This window comes from Mirounga angustirostris, unplaced genomic scaffold, assembly GCF_029215605.1.
Source record: "Mirounga angustirostris isolate CCGP_5_RB_7025 unplaced genomic scaffold, mMirAng1.0.hap1 SCAF_2, whole genome shotgun sequence".
Classification (NCBI taxonomy): domain Eukaryota; kingdom Metazoa; phylum Chordata; class Mammalia; order Carnivora; family Phocidae; genus Mirounga; species Mirounga angustirostris.
The window spans coordinates 202,545,857-202,564,592 of NW_026991710.1; the positions used below are offsets into that span (position 1 = coordinate 202,545,857).

At 48.3% G+C, this 18,736-nt stretch overlaps 1 protein-coding gene across 9 annotated transcripts in view; it reads right to left on the reverse strand.

The window, feature by feature from the left end:
- Positions 1 to 18,736, reverse strand: part of FBXO25 (F-box protein 25) — a 61,169-nt gene that overhangs the window by 33,579 nt on the left and 8,854 nt on the right. For all 9 annotated transcript variants that reach the window (XR_006791595.3, XR_006791594.3, XM_045879564.3 and 6 more), the window contains exons 3-4: positions 2,043 to 2,146; positions 901 to 950 (exon numbers count right to left, since the gene is read on the reverse strand). Coding sequence is in view for 7 of the 9 variants with exons in the window: in XM_045879564.3 (XP_045735520.1) it covers positions 901 to 950; positions 2,043 to 2,146 (154 nt within the window). In the remaining 2 variants the exon portion in view is untranslated. The remainder of the gene's footprint in view (positions 1 to 900; positions 951 to 2,042; positions 2,147 to 18,736) is intronic.

Sequence of the window (18,736 nt, forward strand, 5' to 3'; positions counted from 1 at the left end):
GCTGCAGACTCACGAGCAGGTTCCCTTTGCTGCTTAGGCTCTCCCGATGGTCTCTGCTCTGTAACGGGTGTGGTAACACAGAGCAGAGGAAGTACTGAGCAGTCAGTCGTAAGCCCCAGTCCGTCAGATTCCGTCAAGCGCTCCTCTGACGGGGCTCACTCAGCGAGTGTGTGAGCCGGGAGCGACGTCAAACCCACAGCAGCCCTAGCCACCATGAACGAGGCCAAATCAGTCTTCCGGCTCAGAAGCTAGCCCCTGTGCTTCTGGGGAGCGGGCCCACCCTGGAACATGCAGCAGTGATCCATGGTAAACAACCACTTCCTAGACTATGCTCCCCAACTGCTGTGGACAGGCAAAGAAAGAGTGTCTCAGGGAGCGAAAGAAAGGAAGCGTCCCTGGGTACTGAGCAGAGAAGGAAGCGGAGTCGGAGCGAACGGTCCACGGCTCCGAGAAAAGCTGCAGCCAACCTGGCAGAAGCGGGGGCGGGAAGGGCTCGCACTGCTCTGGACAGGGTCGGACTTCACCACAATGTCACAGCGGTTCTAAATGGGGGCCACCCTGCTCTCAGCGCCCCTAACACACAAGAGCAAGGACCCGTGCCCGCAACACCAGAGGCTCACCCCAGCAGCTTCTGGGGAGACAGAGGGAGAAAATGTCCAATCCTCGCTCTGAAACAGCCCTCCGGCTGACTCAGATTTGTAGTGGGGGCACCAACCATACACCGCACGTGCGCGTGCACACACACGCACACACGAATCACCACTTCAAAGATCCTAGGTTTTCATCTGCTAGAACGTGAGCCAGAGAGTTCATGCTGCAAGAGACAGAACGTATTTAATATGACATTACGTATTCAACAGAAACACCACCGAATACTCTTATTTGTAACAGAATACTTACTTCTCTCGTGCTTTCTTTATGGACATAGATCCATTTCTCACGATAAAAACCTAGAATAAAAATTAACTTTGTTTTTAAAATCTGGCAAATCATTTAAAATGAAGATTTTTAATGAACTTCAACAGTTGTAAATGGTAACAAAATTATCTGACTTATACAGATAAAGAGATGCTATCACTTGGTTAAATGTCAACAGAACTGCTTTGTTTCCCGACATCAGTTTAAGAGGTGCTGAAACACTGGGCGCCTGGGTGGCTCAGTCGTTAAGCGTCTGCCTTCGGCTCAGGTCATGATCCCAGGGTCCTGGGATCGAGCTCCACAGTGGGCTCCCTGCTCGGCGGGAAGCCTGCTTTTCCCTCTCCCACTCCCCCTGCTTGTGTTCCTGCTCTTGCTGTCTCTCTCTCTGTCAAATAAATAAATAAAATCTTTAAAAAAAAAAGAGGTGCTGAAACATCTTTACATGAAAAATGACTTAAGACAGCACCACATCTTCTCAACTTAGAAGAAAACTAGCTCTATGAACAACTGCAGTAATATCAAAACATAAACGACTATGAAAATATGGTTAGTCATTAATTCTGTGTACCCTAACAATTCTTCTTTTTCTACTATAGTCTTTTTCATGTAACTCAGTCCCAAAGCTTCAAGGACCGTGATTACTCTATTCTCCACAGGACCCTGTCTTTTCCAGGAGTCTGAATACCCTACGATCGCTGCCAAGGACTCCTGCTTGTGCCGCTGGGGGGAGTGGGGCCTGTTGCACAGGTGAGCGGCCGCCAGGAGCCTCCCTACCCTGCCCGGCCTGCGTTCCCAGTCCAGCTCTGGCCGGAGTCCAGAGTCAACACACCTTGCCGTCTAGCCTCTTTGCTTGGGAGTGAACTGGTAACTGAACTCACGACCATTTTTCAGTCATTCCAGATGCACGAGCTGCTTTGTGGGTTTTGCTATTGTTTTTGCAGATCTTACTAACTAAATGGTGAAGCTGCAGTCTGATAACCAAGTCAGCGGGCAACACGGGACAGAGAGAGCTGTCACTCATGTATCGTCCTTTATTTCTTAAGATAGCATTGTCAAAACAATTCAGTATATCAATACATTAAACAAGTAAAATATCATAAAATTGTTAATAAAAATGATCTTACATTGAGTATCTGTATCATTTCTAAAATGATCCTTTTTCCTCTTTTTGGATGTGTATTCCTGCTCTTCATTACTGAATATTTCTTCATCGTCACTATTTAAGATACTGAAATAAAGACACATTTTATTAAATACTTTTACAGGGAGATCTTCATTTGGCTTTCCTTTTATAAAAAAAAGATAATACTGGTTTGCAATTCAGGAGACCAAAACAAAAATCATGTTGAATTCTGAAAGCTACCAGTAACTTTCAAAGCAGCATATCACAAGTCTGAGGTTACAAAGCTAATGTCTCATCTGTTGTTTGCTGTGAGGAATCTGAGATTTACTCTGGTTCTTTTGAGGATGTCAGACCAGGTAGGGCGGAACACGATCAGACTCTCCCAGGGGTTCTGGTAGGCGCCACCAAGGGAGGCCGAGGGCTGGCGCGGCTGGTTCCCAGCATGTGGGACAAGAAAGCAGTGACAGCTCCTCCACGCACCGGGGAGTCCATTCATCACGTCAGGAGACCAGCCTGCTCTGACAACGCGGCCACTCAGCAGGACGGGCACAAGTGCGTTGACAGAAACATGTAGAGCTTCCCATCCGGTGGCAGGTGCCACAGAAAGGAACTCATGGACACGGCTAGTCCCAGGGCATCACACTCGGTCTTACACGAGTCGGCTGTCATTGACTCGATCCTGAACGCGAAGCTCAGCTTTTCCTAACTACAGTCATGAGCACACCAAGGAAGAGCAGCGGCGGCTGCCACACAGACGACAGCCTGTGGGACGAGGGGGCAGAGCAGGCGGGCCCTGACCTGACCCAGACCCTGCCCCGGGGGAGGCCCTCTGACCCCCCGCATCGGCCGGCGGAACAGTCCCATTCCATCCCGCGGACACGCAGCAGGCCTGGCTGTGGGAGCCGCGTCCTTCCAGCAGGCGTATCACAGACGGTGCGAGCGTGGCCCCTGGGGCTCCCCACGCTAGCGCACAGAACGTGGAGTCCACCCGCTTGGCCATGTGGGCAGTGAGGTGCTCATCGGACTCAGGCCCCGGGGCCACACCAGCCACAACGCCCCACATGGTCCACGCGGATAATCAAGAGAAAATGCCCGCTCTACGGAAACTTAGTTGCCATTTTCACAAAGCGTATCTTCAATGGTTTTTATACTGTCAGGTAAAAACATACATAAATATAAGTGGGTAAGAAAAATAAATGCTTCCAAAATTAAAATCAACATTTAAAACCATGACTTCAACAGTGCTGGATGCTGACCGCATCGTTCCATTTCACGTGCACATAAGCCACTGAGCGACCGAGTTCCATGGGAAATGCTCTTATTTATTACCTCTGGTTTCACGAGTGAGATCAACATCACCAACCCGGATTTAAAAGTCAGCGGAACTTCAAGAACAAAACCAAGCAACTGTATTAAAAAGGAGCAGAATGAACAGACATTTCCCCAAGGAAGAGGCACTGGTGGTCAGCAGGCACCTGAGAAGATGCTCCCCACCACCGGCCACGAGGCACACGCAGATGCAAACCACAGTGAGCGGGCAGCTCCCACCTCGTAGGACGGCTACCATAAAGAGCCTGGAAAATAACCAGTGCTGCCTCTTCTCTACCTCTTCCCCTTCCTCTAACGGGCATGTGTGTTCGCTGGACGTGTCCAAGACATCCCTCGGCCTCTCTTCCGTTTCAGATGTCATTTCCTCTTCTTGCGCTCAGCTTGGGTGCTTTCCACTCCCCCGTCTCCCTGATCCCTGACCCGTCCTTCTGCATCCTCTCGTCTGCTGTGGACCCTTCGGCGTGGTCTCCCTTTCCGTCGCTGTATCCTTCAGCCCCGACTGGCTCTGTTTGCATTTCCTGCCTCCGCGGAAGGTCTGAGCTCACCCACCCTTCCCTCCAACCGGGTGAGCATCTGTACGACCGTTAGACTCTCCCTCAGGCACACGGCTTGCCTCTGCGTCAGGTCGTTCTTCCACCGACGCTGTGTCTTGTTCTTCCTCTGTCGACCATTCTGCTGGACCTTCTGCGTGTTTTTATGAATCCTAAACCTGAGGGAATGGTATCGTGCATGCCCGCTGACTGGCTGGCGGGATGGAGTTGTGGCTGGCGGAGGCCAGGGGTCGTGGGGCTCTCTGTGCCGGGCCACCCTGTGGGATGACCAGAGCTCCAGTGGGACTGGGCAGGGACAGCCCCGAGGCTCCCCACGCAGAGGGTACTCTGGCAGGACAGCTGGAGCTAAAGTGGCTACAAACGGGGGGGTCCCAGGCCCCCCCCGCGTGGGCACCCTGACAGGACAGTACATGAGGGGAAGCGAGCCCAGGAGGATGCAGGCTCTGGGCTCTTGTGCAGGGGGCACCCTGGCGGGACAGCTGAGGTGGGGGCCACCAGGGCGCTCCAGGCTGTGCACAGAGTGCCCTGGCGGGACTGCTATAGCTGAAGTGGGCACGGGCTGCGGGGTCCCTGGGCTGTCCATGCAGGGGGCATCCTGACAAGACAGTGGACAGTGGAGTGGGTGCAAGCCGGGATGTCCCAGGTGCTCAGCGCAGGGGGTGCCCTGGTGGGGCGGCTGGGAGGCCCTGGAGCAGCCGAGCAAGGCATCGGAAGCTGAGGTGGCGAGGGTCTGGAGGGTTCCAGGATGCAGTGAGCACTGTGCAGGGGTGTCCCAGTGTGCACGGTGCTGGGGCCACCTCTCTGGGGCGGCTGGGGCTGGTGTGGGCTCAGGGACCTGGGCTAGGAGAGGCAGCAGGCCGGTCAGGACACCTGGACCCTGCTCCCATCCACACTATCAAGGGGGAGGGGAACGTAAGCCATGAGGCTCACCAGCCCTAGCCCCAGAGAGTTCCAGAAGCTCTCCACAGTCTGGTACAATTTTAAGGGTGTCTCTTTTATAAGCTAGTTGACCTTTTCAACTGTGGCTTTTTTCTGTGCCCTGGGGCGGACGCATGTGCTCAAGGTCTCTCTCTCTCTCCCCGCTGTAGTTCACAGCACCGGGGGTGGGGGTCCCTCCACCGTCATGTCCTCCTCTGTTCGCTCTCTGCATGGTCTCTAGCTCTGTTGTGCGGAAGCTGCTCAGTCAGCCCTCAGTTCTTCTTCAGGAGGAACTGCTTGGTTAATAGCGCTGGATTTGGGGTGTCCCTGGAGGTGGTGAATTCAGGGTCTTGGACCAGAACCAATCCTGAACACAAACTGATCTAGAAACAGGACCTTTGGCGATGGAATTAAGGGAAGGACCCTGAGATAAAATCATCCTGGATTAACCACGTGGGCCCTAACTCCAAGCGCAGAGGGGAAGCCACAGGGAGACTGGCAGGCAGAAGGCCGTGTGACGGTGGAGGCAGAGGCTGGAGTGAGGTGGCCACCAGCCAAAGGATGCCAGGACTGCGGCAAACACCGCAAGCTGGGGATCCCGCTCGGAGCCTGTCCGCACCTGCATTTGGGCTTCTGGCTCCTATACCACCGATGTTATGGTTATGGCAACCACAGAAAACTAACACACTAGCCTACGCTTTGAAATTCCTTGAGGTCAATATTGGTCTTAAAAGCACTCTACCAACTCTACTATCAAATACACAAGATGTTGGGAGAGAAACTCAGCAGAGGTGATGCCTCATCGGAAACAAACCAAAGCAAACCTCAGATACAAAATGTGGTCACTTTTACCCCAAACGAAACAAAGCACAATGAAGCCCTCAAACATAATCGCTGACAAATGACTCCAGGCTGACGGCCTCTGGCATCTCTGTCAGAGTCCCTGAGCTGTGCGTCCTCGACGAAGCAGGACACAGACGGCATTTTAGCTCCTCTCCCCAACGGTGCCACAATCTCTGCTCTCACAGTTCCTGGTGACGGTTTTCAGTTTTACATCAATTCATCAATGGCTGCCTGTGAAACTTAGCTTTTCATCCACACATTTTCTAAAAAAAGATCAAGGGTTATATATTATCTTCTCCTGCTGGCCAAATGTCCACATGTAGTCATTTTCCTATTTAAGGTCACTCTTGCATCAGCAATTGGTCTTTCTTACAAAAATATATTAAAAGGAAAAGTCCAATTTATTTAAGTTTTTAAGACAAGATTAAAAGCCTGTTGTTAGGGCTAACACTTTATTCCTGAATACTTCCCACAACACACTGTGACACAGACGTGTTACAGGAAGGGGGCGTAGGGCGGGTGGTGGCCACGCAGCCCCACGGTTCACCCAGCAAGGAGACGTGCTGGCCCCCACACACCATGTGGTTTAGTGAAGGAAAACGTGGCCTTGCAGAGGTTCGGGATGGAGTTTTCCCAGAGATGGACTGGTGGGTAGTCCAACTTCAGCGGCCGCGACATCTGTGAACGGGAAGCATGGAATGCAGGGCGGGCCAGCACGCCCTGGCCCTCGCTGATGCCCTGCACACACGGGGCAGACCACCGCCTCCGGCTGTGGCCCTTTGCGACAGACTCCCAGCACCAGCCATGATACTCACACAGCCACCAACCCTATCAAGTCCCCCCAACCTCACGTCACAACGCAGGCCCTAACCTGTAACGAAGGAGCAGACCCCACAGCAGTGGCGTAGCAGGGATCACAGGCCAGAAACAGGTTCGGGAGACTAAGTCAAAAAATTCAAGTGAGCCACAGATATATCTAGGTAAACAGACGTACAGGGTAAAGGCCATGATGAAATTTATGAACGTGCACCAACACAGGAAGTGGCGAGACCAGGAGCTTAGTGAGGATCCATTATAGAATCCACACTGGAGCAGAATGCTGGAGACAAACGGGACGAGACAGGTAGAGACAAATGGCTATCGAGCAAATAACATGTATTTACTTGTAGGACTATGGGGCGCAACACGGCATGTCATGTCACGTGACAATGTCCACAGAGAACCACCACTAACAGGGTGGTGCAGGGATGGGGCGTGAGGTCAGCAGGAAACTGCATTATTTACTGTACGGAGCTGACAGTCAGGAACCAAACAGAAGGAACGAAGTACGATACAACGATTTTCACTATCAAGGTGAAAATAAGGGGAAAAGATGTCCTAAGTACTGAAGCGGTGAAGGTGAGCAAAACTCAAGATGACAGGTTCTCTACGTGTATGTACGAGAGAGTATCCACGGGTACCAGGGTACAGATCCAATGACGTCTGAAACACTGGGAACTGAAGCCAGACGGAGCAGGAAGTGCAAGGGGCACAGCTCGGCTTTCAGAAGGAAAAGAGCTCGGGATGGGCTCCCCAGGCAAAATCAGACACAAATACCGAGTATGAGAAGCACACCTCTGAGAAGATGGGAAACATATATCAGAATTTATGCGACCCCAGGAAAACAACTGTCACAGGAAATCACAGCACCAGGAAATGTAGTTTAAATATATAAATATATATATACATAAAAACCTAACGAAAGTAAATAGCTTAGACATACAATATAAAAAGCTAGAAAAAGAATTACTAAAGATAAAAGCAAATACCAATAACTAGAAAAAAGGTAGCACTAAAAAATCCAAAGCTAGTTCTCTGCAGAAAACAATCAGCAAGATAAACCACAAGATAGCTTATCAGAAAAATAAAAGTACAAATATTTAAATTTCACAATGACAAGAAGAAAATTATCAATGCAAACAGAAAATTTTAAGACCTGTAAAGGACTATATTATAAAATGCTTTAAAAATTAGTTAGAAGAAATAAAACTGATAGTTTTTTAAATACATAAATTTGGTGACACCAATAAGAAATCGGATTTTTTTCTTAGAGGCAGGGATGTTAATTACAAAGTGCACCTGAGAAGCAGCCAGGGGAAGCGACTTGTCCCACTGGTCCGGAAACACACTGTAAAACCTCGTGAAAACTGCCTCCGTTCTGGCTCGAGGTGGCGACACAGGAGTGCCCTGAATGCAAGGCCTCCCTGCACATATCGAGGCTCTTTGGCCTACGGAACAATTTCCTCAGGGGCAGAAAAAAGGCTGAGCAACTCTTACACATCGAGTGAACGAGAAAAACCTCCATGGGAGCAGGCGGGAGAGGCTGAGACCTGATCTCGCCATAAACCCTAACCCAGCGGAGCAACACACAAGCTTATCCCTGAGGAGCAGAGGATTTGAACCTGCATGGGGAACCCCGACATTTACGGCCTGCATCTGAAACAAGCCCTCACAATGTCTAGCTCGGAAAGCCGCGGACACGAGGCCGAGTACAGTGAGAAATGGCTGTGTGCAGACTCTCCCACCCTGCGGCCCAGCACAGACTTTGTGGGAATGAGGCTTTTCTGCGCTTTATAAGGCACTGGCCTGGGGGGCAGGCCTACAATCTAACACCTCGGGGCCAAATGACATGCCCTCCAGAGACAGGGGCTGGAGGGAACATCTCTGCTCTCCTGCCTCACCTGGAAAGGAGCTTGTCCAGTCATCCGGCAGGATGCTTTCTGTGGCTGGCGCACAGGGGACACCGCCAGATCTCCTGGCTCTGGTGGCCAGCAGGGCTTGAGTTGGGGTCTCTCAGCACCATATACACTCACATGCTTTAAAAACGGCTGCCCGTGGGTCTGGCTGCCCATCAGCCTGAAGGGAGGTGCTGCTTGAGATCCGCCCCCCTGGAGCAATGACTGGTTTCAGCACTCTCAACTGGGAGCTAGCTGGTAAGAATCAAGAGGCTGCCTGGAAAGTCACAAAGATCTGCGAGGTAACCAAGACTGAGGGCAGGGTCGACTGAGAAGGTGCATCTCCTAGATGAGCCCAACCCATCAAGCCTGGGAGGGCTGACGGTTTCCTCTAATGCATGAAAACCCTCACGGCGAGTCAAGTAAAATGAAGAAAGAGTCGTATGCATGAAACATGAAATAAAACCTGAGAAAAAAAAACCTTAGTGAAACAAAGATAAATAACTTACCTGATGAAGCGTTTAATACTTGACACAGAGTTCAAAATAATGGTCCTACAGGTGTTCCCTGAGCTCACAGGAAGAACGGCTGAACAGAGAGACAGAAAATGTACGGAAGTACTAGGAGGAGTTCCAGAGCTGAAGACTACAGCAGGAGGGGCCCCACAGTGGACTAACGGAGAAAGCAGGAGAGAGGGTCAGTGGGCAGTGGAACTCACCCAATCAGAGAAGCAAAAGCGAAAAAGAATGAAAAAGAATTAAGAGAGCTTAAGGGAATTATGAACACCACCAAGTGGACCAACACTCTCATTACAGGCGCCCCAGAAGGAGAACAGAGAGAAAAGGGGGGAAAAACTTATTTGAAGAAACAATGGCTGAAAACCCCCTTACCCTGGGGACAGAAACAGACATCCAGACCCGAAAGCTCAGAGAGTTCCAGTAAGATGAACCCAAAGGGATCCACACCAAGACACACTCTAACTCAATTGTCAAAGTTAAGCAGCACGAGAAAAACCATTTGTTGTATACAAGAAAACCCTCTAAGACTACCTGCAGATTTTTCAGTAGAAATTGTGCAGGCCAGAGGGAGTGCCATGATGTATTCAAAGTGCTGAAAGAAAAGAGCGGCCGAGATTCCTCTACCCAGCAAAGGTGTCTTGCAGAACTGAGCAGAGAGAACAAGTTTCATAGATGAGCAAAATTTAAAGGATTTAATCGCCACTAGGCTAGTCTTACAAGAAGTGTTCAAAGGACTTCTTCAAGCTGACATGAGAGGGTATTAATTAGTAACAAGAAAAATATGAAAACATGAATCTCACTGGTAAAGGCAAATATATACTAAAATCCAAAATACTCTAATATTGTAAAAGTGGTCGGTTAATTACTAAAAAAGCTAATATAAAGACTTAAAACAAAAACAGTAAAAATAAGTATAATTTTTTCTTAATAGATACACAAGATTAAAAGATGTAAACTGTGATATCAAAAACATAATGGGGGTAAAATATAAAGCTTTAGAATGTCTTCCAACTTAAGTTGTTATCAAATTAAAATAGACCGTTATAAATATAAGTTGTTTTATGTGAGCCTTGTAGTAACCACAAAACAAAAACCTACTGTGGAAACACAAAAGATTACGAGGGAGCAATGGAAGCATACCCCCACAGAAAATCATCAAACCACAAAGGAAAAGACCCAGAGAAGAAACAAGGAAACTACAAAACAACCAGAAATTAACAAAATGGCAGTAAGTACATACCTATCAATAATGACTTTAAATGAGGAAGGACTAATTTCTGCTTTCACAAGACATAGAGTGGCCAAATGGATAAAAGAACAAGACCCATCTGCATGCTGCCTACAACAGACTCACTTCAGATGGAAGGACACACACAGACTGAAAACGAGGGGATGGAAGAGGATAGTTCATGCAAATGGAAATCAAAAGAAAAAGCTGGGGTAGTGATATACACCTCATAAAACAGACTTTAAGACAAAGACTGTAATAATAGACACAGAAGGTCATTACATAATGATAAAGGGGTCACTCCAACAAGAAGATACAACATCTGTTAAATATTTCTGCATCCAACACAGAAGTACCTAAATAAAGAAAATATTAACAGATCTAATAACCATAGAGGATGTAATACCCTCATTTCATCAATGGATAGATAATCCTCACAGAAAATCAATAAGGAAACAATAGCCTTAAAGGACACATGAAACCAGATGGGACTTAACAGGTACACACAGAACATTCCCTCCAAAAGCAACTGAATGCACATTCTGCTTCAATGCACCTAGAGCATTCTCCGGCATAGATCACATGTTGGACCACAAAACAAATCTTACTAAATTTAAGAAGATGGAAATGATATCAAGTATGTTTTCTGACCACAATGGTATGAAACTAGAAAGCAGTAAGAAGAAAACCGAAAATTAACAGATATGTAGAGTTACAACAACTGGTTATTGCACAACCAATGGGTCTAACAAGAAAACAAGACAAGTAAGGAAACTTACCTTGAGACAAATGAAAATGGAAAACAACACAGCAACACATAGCAGTTCTGCGAGGGAATTTCAGAGTGATAAACGCCTACACGGAGAAACCAGAAAAATCTCTAACTAACTTCACATCTCAAAGAACTACAAAAGAACAAATGAAAGTTAGCAGAAGAAAGTAAGTACCAAATTTCAGAGCAGTTATAAGTGAAATGCAAAATAAAAAGACATAGAAAAGATCAATGAGATGAAGAGATGTTCTTTTCAAAACATAAAATTGACCAACCTTTGGCTAGACTCACCCAAAGCAATCTACAGACTCAGTGCCATCCCTATCAAAATTCCAAAGGCATATTTCACAGAAATAGAACAATCCTAATGTGTATGGAGCCACAAAAGATCGTGAATTGCCAAAGCAATCTTGAGAAAGGGGAACAAAGCTGGAGGCATCACGCTCCCTGATTTCAAACTATATCACAAAGCTGTAATAATCAAAACAGGACAGTAATGGCATAAAAACACACAGAAATCAACGGAACAGACTAGAGCCTGCAGAAATAAACCCTCACATAGGTGGTCAAGTGAGCCAAGAATGGGGAAAGGACAGGCTAATCTTTAATTAACGGTGCTGGGAAAACTGGACAGCTTCATGCAGAAGAATGGTATCGGACCATTACTTCACACACCCACCAAAGTACGTTGAAACGGATTAAAGACTCCAACGGAAGACCTGACACCATAAACTCCTGGAAGGAAACACAGGGGGTTAGCTCCTTGACACTCATCAGTCTTAGGAATGATTTATTTTAATTTGACACCAAAAGCAAAGGCAACAAAAGCAAAAAAAACAAGCGGGACACATCAAACTGAAGAGGTTCCGCACAGAAAAGGAAACCACTCACAACATGAAAAGGCAACCTAGTGAATGGGAGAAAATATTTGCAAATCATATACCTGATATACAATTAATACCCAAAATACATAAAAAACTTTAAACTTAGCAGTAAAAAAAAAAAGTCCAATTTAAAAATGGGCAGAAGATCTGAACAGACGTTTTTCCAAAGAAGATATATAAATGGCCAGCAGGATATGAAAAGGCGATCATAGTTATCAAAAATGTATATCAAAAACACAATGAGATTTAAAAAATTTTTAAAAATACAATGAGATACCCCCTCGCATGCGTCAGAATGACTAAAATCAACAACACAGGAAACAACAGGTGTAGTCGAGGATGCGGAGAAAAGGGATCTCTCCTCTTATGCGGTGGGTGGGAATGCAAGCTGGTGCAGCCGGCCTGGAAAACAGTACAGACGTGCCTCAGGACGTTAAAAATAGAACTATCATGCGCGGCAATCCCACTTCGGTTATTTATCTGGATAAGATGAAAACACTAACTCGAAATTACATCTGCACCCCTGTGTTTGTTGCAGCGTTATTCACAGTAACAAGGCCATGGAAACAACCTAAGCGTCCATCGATGGACACACAGAAAGAAGGCACAAGCATATACAACAGAATCTTATTCAGCCATAAAAAACCATGAAATCTTGGAACTTTCGACAACACAGGGACACCGTTAGAGCACTGTGCTGAGTGAAGTCAGTCAGACACACAAGGACAGACACCAGATGATCTCACTTATATGTGGGCAAGTGAAGCTCACAGATACCGGACCAGAGAGACGGCTGACTGCTGGTCGCCGGAGCCGGTAGGCGGGGAACGTGCAAGATGGGCACCAGGGGTCAGAAGTCACCAACTTCCAGTTCTAAGATAAGTAAGTCCTGGAGAACGTGAGGTCCGGCATGGCGACTAGCGTTAAGGGTGCCACACTGCATATTTGCACGCTGCTGGCAGAGAAAACCCCAGAAGTCCCCATCACAAGCTACAATGTGTAAGTATGCGTGCTGGCCGTGCCCCCTAGACTGTGGTGGTCATTTCAAACTACGTGCAAATACCCAGTCATCACGCTGCACGCCCGAGACTTCTCTAATGTCGCACGTCAGTGTACAGAACTGAAACACAGGAAACAAATCCGATCAGCAAGACGCAGACAAGCAAGTTACTGATCTAGACCCATGAAAACGAGGTCAGTCCACACACTGACACGGAACTACTTGCAGAGACGAGCAGCGGCAAGAAAGGGTGACGGGCCCCGTGTACACACGTCGATAGCAGGAGCATGCACGGAGACCACTCGTGGAACACGCCAGACGCGCCCGCCCTGCACCCTGCACCCCATCCCCGGGAACCGACTCTGCAGAGTCTTGTGCACACGGAACAAGAGAACCCCATCCCCCCAGTGCTCCCCGCTCGCCTCCTCCCTGCCAGCGCACACACTGCTCATCCTGTCAGCCCGCCCTGGGAGTGCCAGCTGCAGCACACACGCCCAGAACCTGCACCCGGTCCCCTCCCCCAGCACCTCCACCCTCCGCGCGCCACGGGGATTACCGTGAGTCTCTGCTCTGCCCTCGCTTCCCTGCAGCCCATTTCTAACACGGGGTAGAAGGAGCCTGTGAAAGCCTGACCTGAACTAAGCTCCTCTCTGCGGAGCACCTGTGACTGCCACGTCCCGCGGGGAGAAGCCCACGTCCCCACAGCCCAGCAAGAGTGTCCGCGTGACTGGCCCTGGCTCACTCCAGCATCTGGTGTCGTGCTGCCCCCGGAGCCTCCTCTCCGTTAGCGGACCCCTTCCTCAGGGAGCCCCCCGTCCACATTTCCGCGTACCCGCTCCTCTCCCTCGACGTTCTTGCCTCCCACACCGGCTCTTCCCCCGCGCAGCACTCGTTACGTGGAAGGAGCCGCACACTGCCCTCATTCTGCCCACCTTCTGCCTGTCGCACCAAAAGGAAAGCTCCGTTGGGGCTTGGGTTTTGGGTTTCCATGCTCTGCTGCATCCTGGCGCAGAGGACACCTCGTGTGCTGAGTGGGTATAAGAGCACGTGAAATAAGAACCTGGCACCTCTCGGGTCCGGCTCATGGAGGGATCCGTCCACGCGTCCAAGGGGCAGAGGCAGACTCAGGTGCACTGCTCCCAAGCAGCTCTTTCTGGAGGGGACGCGACGGCAGCGGCGTCCTTCCTGCCTGCAGGCAAGTCACCCCCCGCCCTCGCGGTGAGGTGTCCGGCCAGGTGTCCGGCCACGGTGTAGGCGCGCTGGGGCCAGGAGGGCTAACACGGCTCTGCTGGCAATGGGGGAGTTAATAAAAATCTACCAGTCTTTGACTCCGACGCCTGAAGTGCGCTGCATAAAAGGAGCAGAGCCTCAGGATTCTGAGAACAAGCGTGCGGTCTTCAGATTCCCCGGGGCGGCATGGGCTCTGGTTGCCCTCAGGAGACTCAGAAGTCAGAGGAGAAGGAAGGAGCTCTGCCGGAGCCCTCACCGGGCTGCAGCGCTTACACGGTGCTGGCGGCCCATCGGGCACAGAGCAGAGGGTCAGTGAGCACGAGGCTCCCGAGTCAGCGGAAGAACGAGGAGATGAGCAGCTCAAGAAACTAGGGCACGAGCAAGGGGCTGAATGAGCTGATGAGGGGGAGGGCAGGAGGAGTGAATTCACAGTGACCCCGGGTGCACCCTGGGGGGGACTCTCCCTCTTCCCCTGCCTAGCTGCTCACTGTTGGTTCATTTAGGGGTAAGCATTTGCTAAGGGGGTCTATTAAAAAAAAAAAAAAAAAAAGAATGGAAGTTTAGGGTATTGGCAAGAGCATCACTGAAACAATGGGTCACGGAATATAAGCTGGACAAAGAGACATGAGGGGAGAGAGCGGGCAGGACAGGAAAACAGGTCACTAGAAATCACTGTTTCAAGACTGGGATGCCGACATTCACAGTTTTGGACTGTGGGGACGGGCCTCCGATGGAGAAGAGAAGAAGGCCCAGGAAGGAGGGGTCCCCTGAGTGGCCAGGCTGTGTGAGTGCCCGGACAGACACTGAAATCATACTGGGTGAGAAGCAGTCTCGGCTGCAGAAAATGTCAGCGATGCCCTCAGACATCCAGACAAAACACAGCAGCGCCGCGGCTGGTTACCTACGCCGAAGAGGACGAGGGCTACAGAAAAGAACTCTGGCTTTTCACATTGCATTCTACAGGACTGTATTGTCCTTGCTTTATAACTGACCAAAAATGCAATATGGAAACAAAGTCAGAGACAGGCATTCACAACCCACATGAAATCACTGCTCAAAAAAGCAGGACCAACAAATACTGCCTGAAACACTCATCGCTGAGGCTGACACTGAAGCTCACTTACGTTTACGTTTTTCTTTCCAGCCACTGAAGAAACCACCTAAGGAAGGCTGTCCCAATAAAGATCCTCAGGGAAAAACACCGAAATGACAGGGGTGCTTCTCTGACTACAGAAAGGGGCACAGGAGCGTCTCCTCACCCAGGCGCTGTGGCTGAGAGCAGCTGTTACTTCAACGGCCACACGATCTCACAAGTCCTCTCCCTCAGGATCAGAGACCTGTTCTGCATTCTCGTAAGGGAACCAAAAATACAGCCTCTTTCCTTTCTCCTTGGGGACACCCACCACTTCAAATATCCTGGGAACTATTAAAGTTGACGATACTTTCTGTGGAGCCCCGAATTTACAATGCCTTCCATTGCTCCACCCACTGAGAACCAAATGACCAAAATTAGCCTTAAAACACTCAAACTTGGGGGGCGCCTGGGGGACAGAGTCAGAACAGCATCCAACGCTTGATTTCAGTTCAGGTCATGATCTCAGGGTTGTGAGTTCAAGCCCCACATCAGGCTCTGCACTCAGCACCGAGTCTGCTTCTCTCTCTCCCTCTGCCTCTGCTCGTGCTCTCTCTTGCTCTCAAATAAACAAATCTTTAAAAAAAAATACTCAAACTTGGATTGGAAACAATGGTTAAGGAGAGGTCAATAAAAATAATGCAATGAAAAGGTTTAATAAACTAATCGCAAAGGGAGAAAACCCTAGAAATGTCGCCATTAAGGCAGAGCTGAGCACACCCCCTCTATCACACTTCAGCCTCCCAGGACGAGGAGTGCCTTCCATCCACGGCCTCCTCCGAGCCTCGAGTTACTAACAACAGCGCAATCTGATGGGGAAGGCTATGAATTCTCAAAGACATGCAGTATCCACATGCTCCTCTTCAATGCCCTCCCTTTGCAAAAATCATACAAGATCTGTCATCAGACATAAAACTGCGTGCCAACCACACCCTGATAGAGAGATCCAGCCACATTATTACTAAGTACGGTTCTCCCCAAGGCAAGACCTCAAGGTCTGTTTGGGGGCCGGGGCCCCCCTTCTCCTTGTCCAGTCTGTTAGCTATTCTCTTGCTGATTCTGCCCCTCCCCACCACCCAGCTGCATGGACGCTGCGATGGACACACACTCACCATCCCTCACCAGTCTGCGTCTGCTAGAATCCTGAACTGGTTGTCCTCTCGTCAACGTGTAGCCCAGAGGATCTACCTTGTATCGGGCATCCACAGCTTAGTGAGCAAACCTCCTCAGAAGGGGTGCAAGATGGATCCCAGGACATCACACTGTGCTCTGCAGTACGAGACGTGGTAACTACACATCTTTCACATGAAGAACAGAGGATGCAGCATAGGGGTTAATATTTGCTCCACCACCATTTACCTCCGTAACATCATGAATGTTGCCTCAAAAAGCAGCTTAATCAGGATTCAAAGTGTGAATGGACTGGTTACCCCTGAACTGATCACGCTCAACTGTGTGATTTCTTACCTTTATCCTCCGAACTTTTAATCCTAAAATGAGGTGAAAAGAGAACAGGGGGATATTTAAAGGTCTTCTATTTTCATGCCCATTAAAAAAAAAAAAATTAACAAAGTTGGTTAGAATCTTGATTGCCTAAATGATTTTTACGACAATTTTCCTAGTTTCAGAAAGCGTACCCTAAACCAAAGAATTGGGAGTGCTATTTCTCAAAGACATTCAGGTGAAGAGAAGGTCATTTCATACAGCAATCTGAAATGGTGGTTATCTATAGTTCTTTTTTCTTTATCAAATTTTAGGTTCAAAATTAAATTGCTTTTTCTTCCCGGGAAAGAAAAATATCAGACATTTGCTGCAGTTCTAGGTCATTCATGGCCTCTGCCCACAGGTTTGGATATGTATTTTTGTGGAAAGAGGAAAAAGAAGGAGAAAGACAAAGAAAAAAGGCAGAGTGGGGAAAAAGAGGCTACCAGGTTTTCAAGGCAACCGGACGTCGTAAAGGAGTGTTAACTAACTCTGCCTTCGCTTCGCCCACTGGCGGGTGGCCCACAGTTCCGGCAAGATCACTGTGTCAGTAAGGGCACCCGGGTATTTTTCACCACACGTGGAGAAGCGCCTGTCAGCAAAGCCCGCTACTTCAGAGGACTCTGAAAGCAGTCTGAATGGGAGCAGGAGAGGGGAAAGGAGACAGACGGACATGGAGTTTGTCATGCAAAGAAAATGGGTCTGACTGTATTCTCTAATTCTATGTGTATACAGAAGACATTTAATTCTTAGATGTTTAAAATGTGTGGGATGAAGAGGAAAAAATGCATGAGGAAAAACCCCACAATCATGCAAACTCCTTAGCGTAGGAGGAGTGGCAGGTTTCCCACATTATAGCTTCCTCCGTCTGACACATCACAGCCTGTTGACCCACCCTAGAGTGGTGACCGCAGGCTCCTCCACAATTCACAGTCATCACTGGGAGTCCATGCAGACACCAACATTTCTAGATGTATTCAACCAAGCTCAAATTTAAATAATTTGCTATGAAAACTGTAGGATAAAAAGTAACTTTGAAAATTCACAGCCATGTAACGTTATCTAAGACTAGTAGCGTATATAATTACCAATCTTATATAAAATTTAGGCCATGAATGTTGAATAAAATTCAGAATGGCAGAGAAATGCCCCAATATAAGTTCAATAAATATAACATGTTATCTTTATTATAATCTGAAATATAAATTAATTTCTGCTTCAACTACTGCAAAAACCAATCTCTAGTCTAAAGCTACAAAATTTCTGTCAGAAAATCATGTGGCCTGAAGCAAAAATAAACTATTGGGACTATATCAAAATAAAAAGCTTCTGCACAGAGAAGGAAATAATCAGCAAAACTAAAAGGCAGCCTACAGATGGGAGAAGATATTTATAAATGACACATCAAATAAAGGGCTAGTATCCAAAATCTATAAAGAACTTATCAAACTCAACACCCAGAAAACAAATTATCCAACTAAAAAGTGAGCAGAATGGGGCCCCTGAGTGGTGCAGTCTGTTATGCGTCCGACTCTTGGTTTCAGCTCAGACCATGATCTCAGGGTCACGGGATGGAGCCCCATGTTGGGCTCTTCGCTCAGCAGGAGGTCTGTGTGAGATTTTCTCCCTCTGCACCCCCCCACACACGCACTCATGTGCTCGCTCTCTAAAATAAATAAGTCTTTAAAAAAAAAAAAAAGGGCAGAATGAACAGACATTTCTCCAAAGAAGACATACAAATGGTCAACAGACACATGAAAAAGTGCTCAACATAGCTCGGCATCAGGGAAATCCAAATGAAAACCTCAATGAGATATCATGTCACACCCGTCAGAATGGCTAAAATTAACAAGTCAGGAAACGACAGATGTTGGCGGGGATGCGGAGAAAGGGGAACCCTCCTACACTGTCGGTGGGAATGCAAGCTGGTGCAGCCACTCTGGAAAACTGTATGGAGGTTCCTCAAAAAGTTGAAAATAGAGCTACCATATGACCCAGCAATTGCACTCCTGGGTATTTACCCCAAAGACACAGATGTAGTGAAAAGAAGGGCCATATGCACCCCAATGTTCATAGCAGCAATGTCCACAATAG